At 32.9% G+C, this 22,907-nt stretch overlaps 1 protein-coding gene across 2 annotated transcripts in view; it reads right to left on the bottom strand.

The window, feature by feature from the left end:
• LOC115889732 (cold shock domain-containing protein E1) overlaps positions 1-22,907 on the bottom strand; it is a 66,051-nt gene that overhangs the window by 28,535 nt on the left and 14,609 nt on the right. The window contains exons 3-5 of one of the 2 annotated variants that reach the window (XM_030909797.1): positions 13,678-13,894; positions 8,404-8,545; positions 3,595-3,774 (exon numbers count right to left, since the gene is read on the bottom strand). In XM_030909797.1, coding sequence (XP_030765657.1) covers positions 3,595-3,774; positions 8,404-8,545; positions 13,678-13,894 — 539 coding nt within the window. The remainder of the gene's footprint in view (positions 1-3,594; positions 3,775-8,403; positions 8,546-13,677; positions 13,895-22,907) is intronic. The other variant, XM_030909798.1, reaches the window with a different exon arrangement.

Here is a 22,907-nt window from a genome sequence, read left to right as displayed (position 1 = left end):
TTTTTTAGAAAAACTATAGTTCTTTTCCATTTATCGCTAATTTGAAAGTGTTTTAGGTTACGAAATACTAAAAATTACTTTACTCTATTAAAATTTAGTAAATTAGGTTTGAAATTTGAAAATGAATAATTAATGTTTTATTAAAAATTTTTGAGGGATTTGTACACATCTATTTATAAGAACTTTACATTTCTGATGTTCAGTGGTCAGGATTAAACTTTTTCAGCTAATTCTGCTAGATTTTCATTAATAACTTTAACGCAACATACCATGTTTTTACGGTATATTGTCCCCTTAGATTAGAACTAGCTTATGTCCATTTTATTCAAAATTGACATTTTCAGGCAGAACTATATAATATGGCCTTGTGGATTGAATGCAGAACTAACCTAAGCTGTAACGTTTTTAGTTCGTTACATATCTTTTTATATATGATATATGATGTCTGGCGTATCGTCACCGGATTCCGTATCGATCAGGCTTGATATTTTATTTGAGGCGCTTGGCGTAATTTTTACGTTCTCTAGTCAACAATCCTGTTATCGTTTCACTGCTCTGTGGAGGCGCTGTCAACATTGCTTCAAGGTTTCGCTCTCCGCGCTTAACTTCACTTTTGGTCTGGCCTCTGGCCGGACGGTCACCTTCAAAACCCTGCTTAGAGAAATTGCAATTATTTAAATCTTTCTGTATAATTTGAATCAGCTAGTATTTCGAAGCTACAGGTAAAAATAAGATATTATCTTTTTTGATTCGATATTATTACTGCGTATTTTTAGGGTAGAGTTTTGGATTGGCCCGCCTCAACTCGTATTTGGTGTTTGCTGACACGTTGGTTTTCTTTTGTCCTCCAGAATGTTAAATGGAAGAAAGGACAGTTCTTTTGTTTATAATTGAGCCTTCGGAAGTATTTCGAGGTACGTTTATTGTGTTTATTACACCTTGGTAGGTTTTAAACACGAGTTTCGTATTTTTAGGGTCCAAGATACGGACTGTGTCCAAGGTACGGGCATTATCCAAGGTCTTAGTAGTGTTCCAACGTACGGGTAGTGTTCCTATGTACAGATGTCCTGTGGACGAGTGTCCCATGTAGGGATGGTTTCTCTTATGTATAGAGTGCTCCAGCATGGATGTAGCGTAAGCTCCATGCTGCTTCGTTCCTGTTTTTAAGCCTAGTCGATAGTTACGGATGTATTGGTTCATGGTGTCCTCATCCTGGCTCCTTTTGTTGCATTGGCCGGAGAGAGTATAGAGATACGAGTCCCACCTCACGCTGCTACTGTTTGAAGCAGGATTGCCTCAAGAACAATCAGCTAAGTTTAGATTTAAGTTCTGGTTTTCATGTGTTACATTTTCAGTCTTAAGACAATAATATACATCTTGAATAATATCGTACAGACTTTACATCTAGCGGTTAACTTTTTTATGTCAGATTAGTATTTAAAATATGATTTAGATCTTAGTTTCCTTGCGAACATTACGTCTTGTAATAGTATTACTTTCTATATATAAATAGCGTTATTTTAACAGACGAATAACCGAACCGATTCTAGAATCTACGACTTGCAACATCTTAGATTTAATATCGTATAAAATTTAACAAATTAATTAAAGTAATGCTACCTTTTTTATATTTTCTATAGCTCTATCTATATTGTATTTTCCATAGTCTTTCATTGAACGTATTTAATATTATTTTTGACATAACTTTCTTCAACATAAACTAATCACTATAATGATTAAAATTCTACAATGTTATTTACCATCAAAGAACATCATGAATAAATATAGTTTTAGTTTTAAGTAATATGCAACTGTGTTTTCTTACTCTGTTCATGCCTGGCGCCCAATATCTATATTTTTCGTTTATTGTTATTAATTGGTTTCCTTTCCAGTGAAATACCTTATCCACGACTGCTCTCCGATGAAAAGCTGCCGTTCGCAGTGGTAGTTGTTTAAAAAACGCTATAAAGTTATGTCGGTTTCTTAACCGCGTACGAGCTACCACGATAGGACAGGACAGATTAGTTCTGCATTCAATCCGCAAGGCCTTATTATATAGTTGTCTGAAAATATCAACTTTGAAGAAAATCGGCATAGACTAATCTAAGAGGACGATATACAGATCAGTTCACCTTAGAAGCGTGGTCTGGATTTTAACGTGTAAGACAGTGAGGAGGACATAATGAAAAATCAAATGTATTAAAAAGAAAAAAAAGTTCTGTTGGTGCATTTCATCTATGCGGTATTGCCGAATTTTGCATCAAGATTTCTAACCGGCCAAGTAAGCGTTTACGAAAAATGTTACATCAAGAGTTAGGCCTTCATAATGTCCACAATTAGTTACCCATTTTTCTACAGCCGCAAAAGATTCTTTTTAAGCCTCGGTCTCAGAACTACGTTGTGTGACTGGCGAAACTACAAGACAAACAATCATTGTTGATAGTTTAGTAACTAAGTCTCAAAATTGACAGCTGATAAAATTTGTACTATATTCAGTACAAATTTTATTGGTTGTATGGCGTGTAGCCCGTGACATTGCGTAGTTTTAAAACAAAGCTTTACAACTTAAAATACGATTACTAGCACTATTTTTGACTAATCCAAACAAACAAATGAATATTTATTCCTATGACATTTGTAAAGAATGACTGCAGATTTCTTAATCCAAGTTGTAAACCAACTGTCTAACACAATTGAGAATTAATAAATACATTAGATATATTATCTTCGTTTAATATATTATTTCATATACGAACCGGCAATACTGCATGGCGCTTTTTATTTTTTCTCTCTGTCTGTCTACTGGTCATATACCGATTTGGTCATCGAAACTGCGTGGTCTAGATTTTAACGTGTAAGACAGTGATGTAGACAGCTTAATGAAACATCAAATGTATTAAAAAGAGATAAGTTGGGTTGATACATTGATAGGATTGGATTTAGCATCAAAATTTTAAACCGCACAAGTTGGCCTTAATGAAAAATGTTGCATCTAGGGTTGGAACTTTATTTTTCACTAATAGTTAGTTACTTATTTTACTACAGCTTTAATAGATTATATTTAGCGTAAATATATTTATCTTCATTTCAGTAGTATGCATGAAAGTTTAAAATAGTTTATTTTTTTCTACATACGTAAAAACTAAACGCTGTATGCCGCTTTTTATTTTGTCTCTCTGTCTGTCATCTGGTCATTCATACTTATCTATGTCGCATGCATTAAAATACAGACCACGCAGATGAAGTGTCCAGGATGGTATATTTATAATATAGGACCAATATCAATGGTGCGGAACGATTGCGATTTTCACCGCTATTATATCATGCATTTTCGATTAGCTCGTACTCAAAAACATTCTAAGCCAATAACAATACCTTCTACTTTATAAACAATCCCATTAATTGTATTTCCCTTTAATATATTTACTTAAAAGAAACAACTTAAATCAACCCTCATTAAAGAAAAAAATCCAAAGCGTACAGAAATACAAAAGTAGTTCAAATGTTCCGGCGTAAGCGTTCCAACTTTCAAACGATCGGGCCCGATCAATTAAAATAATGCACAAGCCTTCCCCCAAATATATAATTACTTACTACCTCTGGAGCGATTTTTGTTACGGCACTGGCAATCGGTTTGCCGGTGCGTCTGTCGTACGTCATTTCGAATTCCACCGGATCGCCGATCTTCAGATGCTCGATGTTGCCGCTGAACTGGCTGAAGTGGAAAAAGAGACGGGCCTGGCGTTCGCAACACTGAATAAATCCGTACGAATGCTGGAAAATAAGATTAATAACTCAGAAAACACTCCGCTTAAACAGCAAATTCAATCAAAATGACAGTTAACTGTCACTTCATAATTATGTATAAAAGGAGCGTTTAATTGAGGCGTCAAGTTGCAAAACCCGCCTTATCCCACAAATGTTGTTTGGGGATAATAAGCACTGTTTTAGCCCGGCCACACAGAAAGCATTTTTTGAGTTTTTAGCGTGAAGCGCCTTTTGCGACTAAAACAAAATAACAGGATTATATAATAGGAGTGGCCCGACCAAAAGCGTGTAGCGTTCGGCAAAAAAAACGCAAATGAAAACAAATCAATTTGTTTTCTGTAGCGTCTTTAGCGATTTCTAAGATGCGACCCCGTCATAGGCGGACGTAATATTTAACAATACAATAAATTAAATAATATGCATTTTTTTCATTTTAGGGTACCTATTATCTAAAAATATTTTTATAGAGAACATCTACTGTTTAGGAAGATTCTATTAAATTCAAAAATTTGAAGGAAATGTTAGAAAAAGTGTAGTTTGAAATGTTGAAAAATGGATATTTTTTTACGCGTAAAAAATAGTTTTTATGCGTAAAAAGTTTTTTTAACGCGTAACAAATAGTTTTTTACGAGTAACAAATAGTTTTATACGTGTAAAAAATAGTTTTCTAAAAGCAAAAAATATTTTTTTGCGTAAAAAATACTTTTTTACAAGTAGCTAGTAATGTTTTACGAGTAAAAAACAGTTCTTTTACGTGTAACAAATAGTTTTTTTACACTTAAAAAACATTTTTTTCAGCGTAAAAAAGGATTTTTAACAGAAACAAATAGTTTTTGACGCGTAAAAAATAGTTTTTTACGTGTAACAAATAGTTTTTTACGTGTTCAAATTTGTATTAAAATATCATTATTTTTGATCAACACGAGGACTGCTCACAAATACACGTCGCGTTACTACGTATTTCTAAGCCATTAACACGTTTCGTTACAACTAGCTCGTGTCAGGGCCGTCTCGCTAGCTCGTATGTCACGCCCTTGAATTTTTACTCTCAGCGCGCGTAAAGAAGTTTCACTTCAAAAAGTTTTATAAATCACGTCCTAAAATTGCGTTTGCAACTAGTTATATTTACTATTCTATTATATAATTATAATTATTTATTATATTATAATTACAACAAGTAACCACAAAACTACAACATAAAAAAACTATACACAAATAAACTAAAATTCGTAAAATAAATGGCAAATAATAATAATTATTTTTACACACACCACTAGCACTAGATTGTGTTTGTCGCCGAATATATGCCCCGGCCCGTCCACGATTCAATCCCAGCATATCTTTTATCTTCGTCTCTTCAACGCTAACCGTGCCGATCTCGCCTATCTCTTTCTCACAGGATTGATTGTTGAACGGGCCGAGGATCCAAAAGCTTGCGACGTTACTAATTGACAGCTTGATAGAAACTGCAGACCTGCCGCTTCTTTTGCGTGTTTTTAATGGACATAAATAGAAAAAAAAACGTTTCAAACGGTAAAATCGCAAAAAGCGCCCGACACGAAAAAAACGCAAAAAACCCTTTCTGTGTGGCCGAGGGCTTAGCAAATACTTGAAGCGTTAATTTACAAAAAAAACGTGTCCATTGAGTGGAATCATTGTTTTGTATCTCGTTTTTCTAGAAATAAAAACTAATATTTAATTAATAAACAGATAAAAACACAAAAATAATTCGGATAAGATGGGTTTTGTTGCAGTATAATGCATATTCGATATGAAATGAAGAACGCTGTCATTTTACATGTAAATTTATGGGAAATGTCATCGATCGTCATTTACTAGACAACTGGACGCCGTTTTTTTTTCGATAATACGGTATTTACATCCTAACGTCAGTACTATATTGTACTTGCGTAAAAAGCTTATGAAAAATGCGGGATTTGTAACAATAATGACAATAAAAAGCAAATTAAGTTGATAAAACGGATTTTACTGCAGTAACGTAATTTGTAGTGAAGTTATTTAAATAAAATCCGTCCGAAAAATAGCACAAACAAACTGTATGTGTAAACGAAAGATAGATTTGCGCAAATTTTGTGCAAAATGGCTTGCGCAAACCGGTTTGCCCAAATTATCTGAGAGTCTAAACGCTCTTAAAAGAAAGAGGCACGGAAAAAATGCAATTTGCCTTTTAGTTGATTTTTTTCCATATTTTTTTCCTAAAAATTAAAAGGCGTTTTTATGGTAATAGAATGTCGTTTTCATTCTTTGATAGATTGTTATTGATAGAATTTTAATTAACGTCATTTTTTTTGTTGTTTTAAAATGCTAAAGAAGCACAAAATTTATTTAGTTTAATGCTAAGGAAAGGAAAAAATGTCTATACCTAAGTGGCGGATTCGTCTCTCCAAAAAAATTAATGTTCTAATGCTAATGAAACAAAATAATGCTATTACAGTTGAGGGTTGGAACCTTTGGTGTTACACAGCAAAATCAAACATTAAATCACATCAATACACCAAAACAAAACACTTTTACTTTTACACTGGACGCGCGTTTCGCTAAAACATGAGTTTGGTTTTTAATCATCTGCTGATGATGCTAACATGGTTAGCGAAACGCGCGTCCAGTGTAAAAATGTTTTGGTGTATTGTGGTGATTTAGTGTTTGATTTTGTTAAAGTAATGCTAATAAAACGAAATTTTAATGCAATAGAAACGCCTTTTAATTTTTAGAACTTCAATCGTTTCTACATGTTTTTTTTTAATTTTCCGTAAAACAGTAAGGAAACTTGGAAAAGTATGAACGGAATTAACCACTTTAGAACAAGCAAAAATTTTAATAAAGAATGCATTTTTCTCCAAATGTCAATAACAAAAATGTTTTTCCTCTTACAAAGACATTTCCTCTTACAAAGACAATCCGGGAACATACTGCAGAAAAAACCTTTCCTCTAGATCTGATTGAAAAATTGATCATTTAAAAACTCTATAAAATTATTCTGAATGTTACCCAGTTGTAGAAACGGACAAAATGCCACTGCGTTAAAATCCGAGCGGAAACTAGCTTATCAGTGGCTTAAGCCGGTCCCACACGATGTGTCAAATATCTTCCAACGTTGGACACATGAACATTTGCCACATCGTGTAGGAGACACGCCACGTGAATCGTAATATCGTCGAAGCTTATACCAAATGATGCGTCCAATGTTGGTTCCAACTTGGAAGCATCGTGTAGGACCGGCTTTATTAGCAGGAAATAAATTCTTATAATGAAGAGAAAAACTTAACGTTTTAGGAAGTATATCCGATCCCCTTGGTCCTTAGCAATAAAACAAAAACCTATTTCAAATGTCTGTGATAACCAAAGTGATCTCGAAATAGTGACATTCAGATATTTTAAAGTGTTTTTCTTTTTTTTTTGCTTCTGGCGATGGGGAGATATACACCCCGTGAAAGTGTTTTTGTTGGATAGGAAAATTTCTTTCAGGTAAAAAGCCATAGAAACGCTGACATTAGTTTTACACGAGCCTTAATTTTCAAATAAACTTGCCCAGCCTTCTGTATTTATATCAATTTTTTGAACAGGACGACGTTATATTGTCCTCGTATTCCGTTTACATTAATATTAAACACAGGAAAATATTTATATAGTACAAAACCGGTAAGCACCAGTGTTTTTGAGTTAGAAGAGCATTCACTTTAAATTAAATTTGCACAAACAATAGCAGTGCAACCTAATAGAGTTGGCCTTTACTTTATACCTAGCAAAATTAGATTATATTGCGACCCTGACTGCAATCGACAAATTGTATTTTTACTAATTCATTCTTTATTCCTTCTTTTCACTAATTCATTCTTTATTCGGAAAGTCCTTTGTATACTTTAAGTGTCATTTTGTTAGACTTAATATTAAAAGTTATATTAGCTAAGAAACTAGATATCAAAACATTTCATTTTCACACAGCCGTATAAAGTTTACTATGCCCTTATGGGCTTACGATGCGCTTATATGCTTACTATATGCTGATGCGGTTCGTCATTGGCGGCGATTTGGTGGCATGTCCGTTTCTGGGCAAACCATTAAAAAAAATATTGTTACGGATTCCGTGGGTCCACTATTTAAACTCACGATAAAATACTTAACGAATTTATTTGTTTCACTCTGTACACACCACTTATACTATTTACAACACAACTTATGCAACTACTATTACTCTAACGGTATTTCGCGGTATTTTCAAACTTCAGACTATCTTCAGACTTTTTCAACTGTCAAAGCGCGGGCCTTATATACCCCCTGGCGATGGTTTCTGGAATTTTCTAAAGAATTCTATAATTTTCTTTTACTTTCTGGCGAATGCGCCAGGTTCCTCAATGCACGTTGCGATTATTTAGCAGTATGCAGTTATGCAACCAGTAATACACCTTGACAATATAAAGAACACAATGGACGAAATTCATAACGAACCGCATTGACGATCCGCATTAGCGAATAGTAAGTATGGAGCTTAACACGGCAGAAAAGAAGTTGTATATAATAATATACAACTTCCTTATACATAAATAATCGTATCTACGACATTAGTGACAGTTATCCGCCATGTTAACTCAAAAATAGCCTACTAAATCTACTTACCAGCAATTTTTCTATTATTCCAGTCTCTCGTGTACCCATATTGGCTGAGTTTGAAGAATCATTGTTGTAACTATTGCTACTAGTGTTGTTTCCATTCGAGAAAATGTTTGAAGAAGACGTGTTCATAGAACTATCGCCGGAACTGAAAAGAAGTTAAACAATCCAATAAATTTACAATATAATATATACAATATAATTTCAAATATTAAAAATCACTAGAATCTCTACCAATATTGATTTAGGTAGAAATTAAAAATTGGTACCAATTAAACTTCCATGTACTGTAAATGTTGTTGTGGTGTTGTGCCAGTTTAATCGTATGTCACTTAAAAATAGATATCTTGTGGTTTGTGGTAAAATTTATGTAAAAGTAATTTATGATATAAACTGGTTCATGGTATTTTTAATAATCAAATTTCCTTAGACATAAAACAACTGATTACAATACCATACCAACGAAAAAATACGGCGTCACTACGGCCTTTCAAAGCTTTGGAATACCAACCCCTAAAAGTCTTGTACTATAACTTTCTATCAAAGTTCGATTTCTGCAAAAGTGGCTCACCCCTATAACTTTTTTATTTTCTCAGATAAAAAAATCGAAATTTGGTATATAAATATATGACATAAATTAGGATTGATTGACGTATTCAATTGTTTTCTGTCACTACCTGTTTCACAGGAAACTTTTGATTTTTAAATGACACCATCGGTATATTTCTACCTTCTACTTTATTCGATAGCAAATGACACCCTGAATAGAATGACATATCAAATGTCAACTTTTGACATTTTCGAATATGGTTTATATGAAATTGCAACATGCGATTCATAACAATAATTTGACTCGATATACCAAGTGTGTGGTACCAAATTATTCGCAAAAAAGTGCTTTTTCCAAATATGCTAATGAGCCACCCTCGTTCCATTTGAAAAAATTGAGATATGATTAAAAATACGATTTGGGCATCTTTAAACCGACCTGGACAAGACATGAACAACATTAGACGATGAAATTTATTTTTCCAAGGCTCTTTGATTAAAAATTAGTATTTTTAACACAACCTAACACTAGATTGAAATTTAAAATCCAATTTTGTTTTAAGCAAAAATGTCAAAAATTGACATATGATATGTCATTCTACTTAGAATGTCATTTTCTATCGAATAAAGTAAAAAAAATACCGAGGGTGCCATTTAAAAATCAAAAGTTGTAGTCATTTCGGGTTTTATTTGGGCCCCCCCTAAAATAAATTTCTGTATCCCTGAGTAGAAATATACCGAGGGTGTCATTTAAAAATCAAAAGTTTCCTGTGAAACAGGAAGTGACAGAAAACAATTGAATACGTCAGTCAATCCTAATTTATGTCATATACTAACATATCAAATCTCGTTTTTTCATCTGATAAAATAAAAAAGTTATATAGGGTTGAGCCACTTTTGAAAGGCACCCGGTATAAGAATACAGTAAAAATGATTTTTTGAAAACAGATTTTTGTCTAAAAAATTTTTAATTTTTTCTAAAAAAATATTAAGATGTAATACATATCACTTTTTAATAAATAAAATGGAGATCGGCCAAACAGAAATTATCACCTATTGTCATTTCAAAAGCCACCGCGACACCGCTTTTTCTTCAATAATAAGTACTTTAAGATAATTTCGGTATTAGATATTTACTTATTAGTGTCAAGTAGATGTAAAACATTTTATTTATTGTATTGAGAATTTGTAATAAAATTCTAGACAAATTTTCAGAGACACGCTGTATTGTATAACAATACGTTATATATGACCAGTAGTAGTAGTTTAAATAAGTATTTATGTACGTACATATTTATTGGTTTGTTGCCAACGTTAAGGAGATACAGAACATTTTTCAAATTAACATAAACAATAATTACAAAAATACTTTAAACAGCGGTAAACAGAAAACATAAAGTAAACACAAAACAATATCCGGTGCATATTATAGCATACAAGTTACATCACAATAATAAAAGTATGATATATATTTTATCTTATAAAAATAATATTACACCATTCGAATTTGTTAAGATGATTGTATAAATGAGATTTTCGAATATTTAGTATAAATGAATTTAGACTTATTCTTAATAGCGTATGATTGAAAAAAAAACGGCGTCCAGTTGGTTTGCAAATGAACATCAATGACATTCCCTACGTAGAAAGTATCGGAGGCATAGACTTAAAATAAAATATAGACTGAGCATCTCATTCATAAATAGCTGGAACATGCGGTCAGACACTGTCTTGTTATTGTTGTGTTATTGTTTAAGGTTATAACGAGTGTGACACGAGCGATAGATAGGTTGTTTCTGTCGTAACGGTCGTTCCCTGACGACTCTGCCGAGAAACACAACACTGTCTTTCGTTTCTCAAGTACACCTGAACTCTCCGTATCATAGCCGGGTAATTTTTTTATTTTAATGAAGCTATAATTAAATTAAAAATATATCGTATTTAAACTTTTTTATATTTTATTAAGATTTAGGACAGGTTTTTTAAATAAAAGTTTAGAAAAAACAATTTAGAGTCCAAAAAAGGATAAAAATAATAAAATACACGTTATAGAAGAAATTGTATAATCGAAATTAGGTAATTTTTGAAATTAATAATAAATTAATAATTTTAGTCAAACATTTACAACCCCTAATATTAATCAAAACAGGATCTATTCCACAGATATAATAGAATCGGCGACAGGCAGAGGAAAAAAAAAATATGATTGTTGTAATTTTTTTTTCTGGTTAAGTGATGTCTTATTATGTAAATTAGAGAAAACATAAATCTGTTCCATTAAAGCAAGGAAGGTGATAGGAAGTGGATAAAATAAAAACTACATTTATTTAACTCGGTACTGTCTTTATTATACCGGGTGCGTCTCAAAAGTGGCTCATCCCCATAATTTTTTTATATTTTCAAATAAAAAAACAAGATTTAGTATGTTAGTATATGAAGTAAATTAGGATTGATTGACGCATTCAATTGTTTTTGGTCACTTCCTGTTTCACCGGAAACGACTATAACTTTTTTTTCGATAGAAAATGACACTCTGAATAGAATGACATATCATATGTCAACTTTTGACATTTTCGCATATGGTTTAATTGTAATTGTAACACGCGGTTCATAACGACAATTTGACTCGAAATACCAAGTGTGTGGTATCAATATATTCATAAAAAAATGCTTTTTCCAAATATGCTAATGAGTCACCCTTGTTCCATTTGAAAAAATTGACATATGTATGATTAAAAATACGATTTGTACATCTTTTAACCGGCCTAGACAAGACAAGAAACCTATTAGACGATCAAAACTATTTTTCCAAGGCTCCTTGATTAAAACTTAGTGGATTGAAAAAACTGGATTGAAATTTAAAATTGGATATGTTTTAAGCGACAATGTCAAAAGTTGACATATGATATGTCATTCTATTCAGAGTGTCATTTTTTATCGAATAAAGTAGCAATATACCGAGGGTGCCTTTAAAAATCAAAAGATGTAATCATTTCGGTGAAACAGGAAGAGACCAAAAACAATTGAATACGTCAATAAATCCTAATTTATGTCATATACCTACTAATATACAAATCTGTTTTTTTATCTGAAAAAATAAAAAAAGTTATAGGGTTGAGCCACTTTTGAGACGACCCGGTATATTAAAAATATTGTTTCATAATGTAATATCATTTTAAAATTCTTGTATGTTATTTTAGATTCTGAAGATAATTTTAGAATAAACCGGAATATATTTTTAATAAAAACATTATTAATTATTAACAGGGTTATAATTATGATTTTGTTACAATGTAAGTAAGTAAATAATGTAATGTAAAAGAAAAAATTCAGATTTTACATTTTACTAAAATATTATCTAAATAAGCGCCTTTCTACAACAACGCCACTGACTGCCAATGGGTAAATTGAGAGTTGCCTACCGGTCAAAAAGTCGTTTCAAGACTTAAATGGATTATTTAAGTCAAATTTCTTACAAATTTGGCACTGGCGAACCATATTTTATAGTTTTGAACAGAAAAAGTCAATAAAATAAATACTTAAGGACTACAAGCTAAGAAAATGCGTTAATACAGCCGGGGAGATAGCGGCAACAAAGCTTTACCGCACACGTGCGACACGTACTACAAGGTAATAAATGAATGAATAGGCTCCCTCGCCTCTAATCGGTGTTGTCATATTGTAAAGAACTTATCCTTATTAAACAGTATCCGACTTATAATTTAGTAGTATAAGGACTATTTAATACATCTATGGAATATTAAAACCTACTTTATTAAACTGTAGTATTAATATCTCAATATATGTGTATAACAAGAAAAAAAATATTGATAATATTAAAGACGTGACAACATAGGCTGGATGAGGAAGGCTCGGTCGACTGTACCCAGAAGTAAACATGTGTACAAAAAAGGTTGTTTGTCCGCGTTGAGATGTAAATAGTGTAGTCTATATTTTATTTTAAGTCTATGATCGGAGGGGAGTTAATCACCAAAAAATTACAGATCTATTGTGTCTCCTTTTCTGTTTTAAGGAGTTATAACTCATCTCAGACAGAGGCAAGTATCTGAGACGGTTTTACAGAAGTTAGTTCTCGATTTCCGATAGTACTAAACTTTATGGCACGAATGGCTGTCGTCTCGGCGCATGCAGTAACAAAGTGTTCTGGTGTTTCCCCATTTTCCCTGCATTCGCCGTTGTTTTTTTAAAAGCAATAATGCAAGAAAAAAAATATAATTAGTTAATTTAAGTGAATTTCATAAATAATCGGTTTACTACACGTATGTAGTATATTATAGTCACTTACTAGCGAAAAGTTATTCCATTATTTCCTTTGATTTTTGACCGAGATCTACCGCACGCTACACAACCAACTATTTTAGCCTTTTTCGATAAATCGCAATAGTGTCACTGTTAATTTAAGTTCTGCCACAACTTCGTTCTAGATTTACTACCTTTAAACAAATATCAGTAGTAGAATAAATAATAAATAACATAAAATAAGCTCAGTAAAGCCTGACAAATCCACAAAATTTCAAATCAAATTCAAATGTGTCAAATGAATCGTCAAATAGGACTGTCAAGGATCTATTATACTCCCCCTCCGAAATATGTAAATCACTCCTAGACATGTAAATATTGTCCCAAGACCGTCTCGATATACTATCTTTGGAACATTCGTTTGGTACAGCCGTGTTTGTTTCTTTATATTATTTGTCTGACGGTACGTACCTGTTAAATACGTTGTTGCTATCGAGCGAGAAGGTGCCGATAGGTGGAAAGTTCCTGGCACTAGCATGAGTGGCACTCGCGGAACCGTACAATCCATTGCTGTAGGGCATCTGACTTGGGCTTGGTTTCTCGGTGCCCAGCAACGGAAAGTCTTGGCTGAAGCGCGAGTTGGTGCCCGAACGATTGAAATTGAATGGGGATGATTGAGAGGTTTTACCTGCGAAAAAGATCACATTAGAACAAGTATGTCAATATTTATTTATTGTATTTAGATTAACATTAATTATATTCTGTCCGGAAACAAAATATTATGATTTCGATAGACGAATTCCAGAAAATCCAGAAATACAGTTTTTCTTAAATTAATATGAAGTAAAACTGTCACCGTAGTTTGAAAAAAATCGACAACGCAGTTGGCTAGAAAATAATAAGCAATGTCATTTTATATATAAAATTATATGATGAATGCCATTGATCGTCATTTCCAAGGCAACTTGATGCTATTTTTTTCGATCATGGGATATGACATTGGGCATTATAACCACACTACATTATAATGAAATTGAATTAGTGAAATCTCAATTTACGCCAAAAACAAAAGCATTTAGGAATCACCGTATGATCGAAAAAAAAACGGCGTCAAAAACGGCTGGGAAATGACAATGGATGATAATTTTGGCGAGGTCAATCTCTAGACGTCATCATTACTAAAGATTGACACAAAAATTGTCAAAAATTAACAGTAATTGCAGAAAGATTAAAAAAGGATAGACCGTTTCCAGATAAACAAATCATTTCCAAAAAAATATTTTAAAAATATATTTTCTTGCATTTTAAACTACACCATTTAAAAAGCATTTTTACCCAATATAAAAATAAATTACAACCTTCTTAACTCAACCCCTCAAGTAATTATCCTAAGATAAATTATAGAAATCAACAATAACGCACCAAAAGAGTCTATTATTAGTACATATATCACTATAGACTCTCGTGTTTCTAACCACGTAAGAGGATCACTAGTTAGTGATTAAAACTAAACTGACCGGTTTATGATTAAAATATACCAGTTTAATTTTTAATCAATTCTGATGATGCATGGTTAGCAAGACGTGCATGCAAGTGCAGTGACATACATTTTGTACATTATGGTCTGTTTATATAATTGTCTATTCTGTAGTTTATCCGAATTAGACGAAGGATTGTCACTTTTCACACAAATTTTTAGATACAATTTTAATTTAAACATGACTTAGTATACTTTCTTACATTGACATTCAAATGTTAGCGATTCTCTCCTATATATGTAAATACTCAGACCCAAGACTTCTCTTGTCGATAGGAGTAGATAAGCAATGTATGTTCTGCGGCAAAATCCCATGCTTTTTCTTAAGGTCCATCCTGTCTTTTTTTTGTACAATTCAAGGTCACAGCAGTTTGGAGCATCTCAGTCTGTCTGTCTGTCTGTATATATGGTGGGGGGAGGAAGGAGAGTCAGACAGAGACAGACAGACAGACAGACTGAGATGCTCCAAACTGCTGTGACCTTGAATTGTACAAAAAAAGACAGGATGGACCTTCATATGAAAAAGCATGGGATTTTGCCGCAGAACATACATTGCTTATCTACTGATAGGGTATGTATGGAACGATTTTACACCAAAATTAATTATTATGATTAGGTTAGGTTAGGTTGCTGAGGTATAGGATCCTGTTTGATCCCTCACTCGGAGGCCTTGGGCCCATTGTGATACCCCTGTTTTATTGTACCAAACTTTTCTCACATTCTTTCTTTGCGTTAAAGCACTTCCAGCTCTTTGCAAAGTTCTCGATGTCGCTGATGTTGGTTTCTGCTGCATCTTCTAGTCCCTCAAAAAAACCTTGCCCTAAAGTTTTAAAAGCGTCGGTATTCCAGTGCCGGACAGTGGCACAGAAGATGCTTTATGGTTTCATCTTCATCTCCGCATTCTCTGAAGTAGTCGTCGTTGGAAATAGTCCATCTCACGAGGTTTACCCCCGTGGGGCAGTTTCCAGTGATGACACCTACAATTATGAGTACTAGATTATTTTTGTGCTCTAGTAGTTGTTTTGTCTTTTTGCTATCTACCACTAGCCACAGTCTTTGAACTGTAGCACAGTCTTCACGGTGTTGCTACGTCTCTTGCTGCTAGACCTTGATGGTAGTTCCTATAGCTTACTTCAGTGTGTTGATCGCCACAAGTGGTGGGTCATCTGCCACGGCCTCTCCCCTGACCCACTCTTTGGCACTTGTCTAGCCCTAGCAGGCAACTATTAAGCCCAACCAATCACGTTAGAGTTTTTGACAAACACAAATGAATTAACACCCTTCAAATAACCACGCTAACCAACCTGATTGGTCAAGCTTAATAGACTGCTAGGGCTAGACAGTTCTCTCTTTGGCGAGTTTCTTCGCTTTTTGGTTGCCCACCACATTGCTGTGGCCTGGCAACCAGCACAAACGCAGCCAGAACAGTGCTTCTCGATTCGCAGCGATTTTCTCTCGTACACAACTGGCCGCTTCCTTTATAGCGTAAATCTCTGCTTGTAGAACATTACAGCCATCCGACAGCCTTAAAGATCGTCGAATGTCTGGTTCCTCTGGGAAGATACCTGTGCCTCCTGAAGAAACGGAAGCATCTGTGTAGACTGCTCTATCTCTTGATTGTTCATTACGCGAGTACTTTAGTTAGTTAATTATTAGTAATGTTTATTACTCGGTTGTTCTAGTTAGTTTAGTTAACTATTATAGTACATGTATTTTTATCCATTTGACATCTGCCAATCACAAACCAAATATGTACAATAAAAACCAAGAGAGAACCCAAGTTGATTTGAAAATTGAAAATACTGAACTTTCTAGATGTTGTTAGTTAGATTAGTTTGTTTTATAGAAATAATATTTAAACTAAGAAAATGCAGTGGTATGAAATCCGTGATATTGAACTTTAACCAAGAGCAATTTCAGCTGCATTCTATCTCCACCTAAATAATAAAACTACATAATCCAAATAATGGAAATATTATTCAGTTTCTACGTATATGTTCTCACATAGAATAAGTTATTAAATATAAAGTCGTAAACGTTTACGAGAACGTAAATAAAATGTCTTTGTGGCTTCATTATTTATACAATGAATTTCCCCAAGTTTAAAAAGAAAGTTTGCTTCTTTAGATATTATAGCTGGCTATATAATATGATCAATACTTTCCGAAATATTAAGTCTAGATGTTTAAAAAAATATATTATGTATAATAAGAGTTGAAGGGAAAAAGTTATGCTGATTAATAATTCCTAAGCTATTACTGGTCAGAATTGGATCGATGCAGAAACTTTATGTTAATTATTGCAAGAGTAAGGGGGTAGGTATTTTATTTGCAAAGATTATTTTAAAAATACAGGGTGTCCCAGAAATAAGTGCAAGTATTTTAAGGGGTGGTAGATCTCGATAAAAGAAACATATTTTCTCTTTATCGTTTTTCAAATAAAGCTAGGTTGACACGGGTAGTGAAGCACGGTCGTGGCCCACACTTTCGTGGATCACGCCTCATGTCAACAGTAGATTCGTAAAAGAAGAATAGAAACTAGAAACTAATCAATACGAAAGACGCCACGATCGTGAATAAGCAAATCAAACGTGTTAGATATTTCACGAACCAAATCGAGAAGTCCCAGAGGAAGTTGAGGTAAAAAAGGCATATTTTGCACTATTCTCGCATTAGAAAATATTGATTGACTTCCGATTATAATCTTTGTTGCTAAAAAAAGTTCGAATGTTTAATTGTTACATTTTTTTTAATACATTTTAGTATATGATTATAAAAATTAACTTCATATGCATAACAAAACCATAATTAATATAAATATAAATTCAATTTTTATATACAGTAACGACTCGCAAGTAAATTAGAAATGTCTGACGAAAAGATGTAAAATACTAAATATTGGCAACTCTGTGAAGAGATATTGACATGAATGCCACAATTATTTTAACTCGTCTTTTAATGTCGTAATTGGCACATTAGTGTACAACCTTCCACAAAAGGAACTTTATAGAAGACTGGCACGTTTGCCGTGTAAACAGCCTACGATCGCTGGACGATTTTCGTTTTTCACGAATGGCTTTTTGTTACTTTCGTAGCTCACGAAAGTGTGAGACACGATCGTGCTTCACTACCCGTGTCAACCTAGCTTAAGTCCAAAATAACGGGGTTATTTTACTGTGAAAATTTCCAAAAAAAAATGATTTTTTGCTAAAATTTTGAGAACCACTGGACCTTTTCTAGATTTTCTTTCTTGTAAATTTAATCTACTACTTATGTTACCATATTATCAAGAAATTATTTTTTTTTAAATAAAAACTAAAAAAAATCCAAAAAAAAATCAAAAAATTCCGAAGCGAAAAAAACTTCATAGGCGTGTTTCTGGGGTTGAACTATACTACCTGTTAAAATACTTGCACTCATTTCTGGGACACCCTGTATAAAAAAAATAAAAATTCCAAAAGACATCAAGTTAAATATTTAGTAAACAGAAAACTTGTCATTGTTTATTTTATATTTAAAAAAAGTATAATGATATGAACAAGATTAAAAATAAAATTGATTATTATCAAAATACATATCTAAGAGAGAAATATAAACTGCAATAAAAAGAGATATTTTCTAATATAATCTCGATTATCTCTATAGGGTATTAAGTAAAAATCCAATTTTAATTTTTAGAGAAAGCTACTTTAAAAACTAATCAGAAATCAGTTAATATTTTTTTAAACCATTGAAGTTGATGAAAATGAAAAATCAACTTAGCCTAAGTTACAAAACAAAATACATAAATATATTATTGAATATATTAGTACGAGAGCTAGCAACGTCGGAAAAACAAGTATTTTAAGACGTCTGGCTCTTTGATATATATTTTACTATGCTCTCTAGAACAGCATGCGGCCCGTCTGGCTGCCGGTAAACGTTGCGTTCCCTACTGCGCAATGAAAGAAGATCCTATATTTTTATTAGTCCTTTAAATTCTAGTATTGAATACAAATCGAACATGTCTCCATAGCGCAGTGCGCAGAGTTTCCGACCACGAACCGATGATTCAGAGTTCGAATCCGGGTCAGGGCAAAGACTTTTTTATTTTATTTTCGTGTGTATTCTGATAGTAAAGTATTAAATATTTGTTTTTATTTAATTACCAGAATTATTTAATACTTTACTATCAGAATATAAACGAAAATAAAATAAAAAACTCTTTGGACCTGACCCGGATTCGAACTCTGAATCATCGGTTCGTGGTCGGAAACTCTACGCACTGCGCTATGGAGACATGTTCGATTTATATTCAATACTAGAATTTATAGGACTAAATTAATAAAAAATATAAGATCATCTTCCGATGCGCAGTAAGAGAGCACAGTAAAAGATATATCAAAGAGCGAGACGTCTTAAAATACTTTCTCGAAAACGTTGCTAGCTCTTAGACTATATCATAAATTACTGCTATGGAGTCTTAAAATAAGTGTAAAAAGACGACAGTGACAGTTTAATTAAAATGTAAATTGTTTATTTTGTCAATTTTGGATGCCACCAGTCAAAATCGTCTCTTATCTGGGTGAAAATATTTTGGCTTACTTTGCTTTACAATATGGAAAAAAAAGTTAATGAGTTAAAACTAGTCAGTGCTATAATTGGTCCTTTGAAAACATGAAATTGTATAACACCTTTACACGTTTTGTTCAAGTAATATACCGTATGATGGAAAAACATGGCGCCAAGTTTGGTTAGAAATAACGATCAATGACATTCACAATATAATTTTACATTCAAACATTTCTTAAGTAAAATGCACTGAAAATACGCATTCCACAGATATCGTGAAATCAAGATTAAATTTAATTTATTAATTTAATAATTAAATGTATATTCTTTCAAAAGATAAGATCATTGCAACAGTATAATGATAATCTTTCAATTATTCCAAACAAAGTTGACTTCCAAGTACATATTTGGGTTGCTATCAAAAACCGTATAATCGAAAAAAAACTGTGTCTAGTTGGTTTGGAAATATAGATCGATGACATTCCTCATATAATTTTACATACAAAATGACAGCGATCTTCATTTCGAAGCCATCTCTGACGACGTTTCTTTCCACCATATAGTACTATAGTAATTTTTGTACTGCAATAAAAAAAAATGATGGTTTGAAGCAAATGTTTAAAGTTATTTTTTAAATATTTATACTGTGAATATTTAATATTATTTTTGCGAATGAGAGATTAGATTTTTTCTTGAAAAATCAATGTGGGAAAGAGTATTTTAAAATTAAGTGATACTTGATTAAATTAAGTATTAATTAACCAATTTGCTAATTATACATATATCACCATAAAAATACAATTTAGATAGCGACTGTTGGTGTTGTTAAGAGAATATTACATCATTTAACAGTACACAATACAACAAAATACAACTTATCATTCTTTAAGCATGTTCTGACTAAATATATTTCAATCATCAACAGATGATTAAACTGGTTAATCATCTGCATTGTGTTTGCTACAATTAGTACAGTAGAAACATCTAATCGGGTCATAGTATTTTGGTGTATTATGGTTAAATGTGTAATTATCAGTATTCAATGAACTTTAAGAATGTAATATTTTATTGTTTCCTACATATTATTTCAGTCAAATTGTTCCTGAACACATTTTGAAGTGAATGTAATATCACAGCTTGCTCATATACCACTAGTATTAGTTACTGAGTACTGAATAAACTGTGGTCAGGGTTGGATCGGTTGAAAATTTTACATATTCTGCCGTATTTTCCACATGTAGAAATTTAATTTTCTACATCAACTAATTTTCAATATTTTCTATTTGTCCACACGTAGATAATTAGTTTTGTATAGAGTCCTGCAACAGAGCGTCAGGCATCTGTAGATCCAACTAACTTCTACAGGGTGGCTCAAAAAAGTAAGTAGATTGGTATGATTTATTGCGTACGCTTGTTATTGGTATGCTTATTGCGTTTTTCGCTTCCATTTTAATCGCTTTACATAATCCTAAGATAGTATTAAATATGTGTTCATAGTTTCAGATATATTAATAAATAAAAAAATATATATATTTTAAAACATTTTTTGAAAAAATTATTATAAATACAAGAAATTTCCTATAATCAAAATCATACTAGTTAACATTAGGAAGTATGTACTTATTTTGCTATAAATATCGTAATCCTAAATCACAGAGGGTGTTCAAAATTCTACGCCAAACTTTCTAAATTATAAAATATTTTTTCTTGGTTTATTTAAATGGAATTTAATTATATTTTTGTTAGATGGAAAATTAAAATATGAACTTTTTTGTATTCAAAGTTTTTAAAGATTCTTAACGGTTTCGCAGATACTTGTGGTTAGGGTTTCCAAACCGGGATTCCGAAATTCCGGGATTCCGGTGTATGTTTAATCCTGAAATCCCGATATTAAATCCCGGGATCCTGAAAATCTAGGAAAATTTTATTGACCTATCTAAAATATTTCGACTTTATACACTTTAGTCTTGAAATATACAGGGTGAGTGAGCTTCTTACGATATTCTCTATGGGTATTTCGGAAACTACTGGAGATAGAGAGTCGGTTAAATGGAGAAAGAATTGCAGTTTTTTGGGTCATAAATATGCGCCTTTCACATTTTTGAAAAAGTTTATGGCTTACTAGATATTTCGAAAAAAAACTAATTTTGGCTATTTTAAAAATTGTCCAATTCCATTATAATCTCTTTTAGACAAAAAGTTTTCAGACAAAAGTTGTAGATAATCTCATCCCTAATGAGTCTGTGTTCTCCGATTTTTTCTAAAGCCTGTCATTTTTGACATATGACACAAACATGTTTTTTTTTTAAATGGAAACCATAGTTGGCCATAACTTCATAAAAAGCGCCATTTTTAAAGCTTTTCAGCGATATAAGCTATAATATATTTTTTAGACAAAATTACTGAGTTATAGCCAATTCTTGCTCGTTACATAATCAAAAAATTAAATAGAGATATACTATGAGAGGATAAGATATAATTTGCAATATTAATGGTATACTTTTTTTAATCAACTAGATAATGTTTTATGAACATCTTCTAAAATTATAATTATGTACCTTTAAAAAATTTCGTTATAGCCAAAATAGCCCCAATTATGCGCCACTAGCAAAACCGGTGATTAAACTATACTCGTTACCGTAGTTGAACTCATCTAAAAAGTGTTTTTAACTGGAATAATACAAGTTAGGCCTTCTGCAGATACGAGGCATGTTTTTTAAGTAAGTACCGTTTTCCGCCGCCGCAGCGCTACGGTCGGCGTTCCGCGCATGCGCGCTGGTTACCTACATCTCTTGTCTATGCTCAGACGCCAGTACAGTCTGATTCTTCATTGTATACGTTGTTTATTGAGTGTTTAAGATGCCTCCGACAATCGTGAGCCCCGCCGATTGTGAAGTACGGGCTGTCATACGATTTCTTAGTGCTAAAGGCGTAAAACCGATCGATATTCATCGTGAGATCTGTGAAGTTTACGGACAAAACATTATGAGTGATGGAATGGTAAGGAAATGGGTGAGAGCATTTAAAGATGGCCGCACAAATGTGCATGATGAAGAACGGAGTGGGCGTCCTTCGGTCGTTAATGAAGAGTCGGTGCAGAAAGTGGACAAAAAGGTGAAAGAAAACAGACGCTTTACAATTTCATCATTGTGCGACTACTTTCCTCAATGTTCTCGTAGTGTTTTGTATCGCATTGTGACCGAGAACTTGAATTACCGGAAATTGTGTTCACGTTGGGTTCCGAAAATGTTGACGGATTTGCACAAAACCCAACGTTTAGGCAGTGCATTGACTTTCCTTGAGCAGTACTACAATGAAGGTGAAGATTTTTTAGGCAAAATTGTTACTGGTGACGAAACATGGGTGGCCTACGTCACACCAGAATCGAAACAACAGTCCATGGAATGGCGACATTCATCATCACCCAAAAGAGTGAAGTTTAAGCAAACAATTTCTGCCCGGAAAATCATGTGCACAGTTTTTTGGGACAGAAAAGGAGTATTGCTAGTGGAGTTTTTGCCTCGCAATGAGACAATCAATGCAGCATCTTATTGTGAGACATTGAACAATCTGCGCCGTGCAATCCAAAACAAAAGATGTGGCAAGTTGAGTAA

This window comes from Sitophilus oryzae, unplaced genomic scaffold (assembly GCF_002938485.1).
Source record: "Sitophilus oryzae breed Bouriz unplaced genomic scaffold, Soryzae_2.0 scaffold_845_pilon_pilon, whole genome shotgun sequence".
Classification (NCBI taxonomy): Eukaryota; Metazoa; Arthropoda; class Insecta; order Coleoptera; family Curculionidae; genus Sitophilus; species Sitophilus oryzae.
The sequence above is the reverse complement of the archived record's forward strand: the minus strand, read 5'-3'. Positions and strand labels throughout refer to the sequence as shown.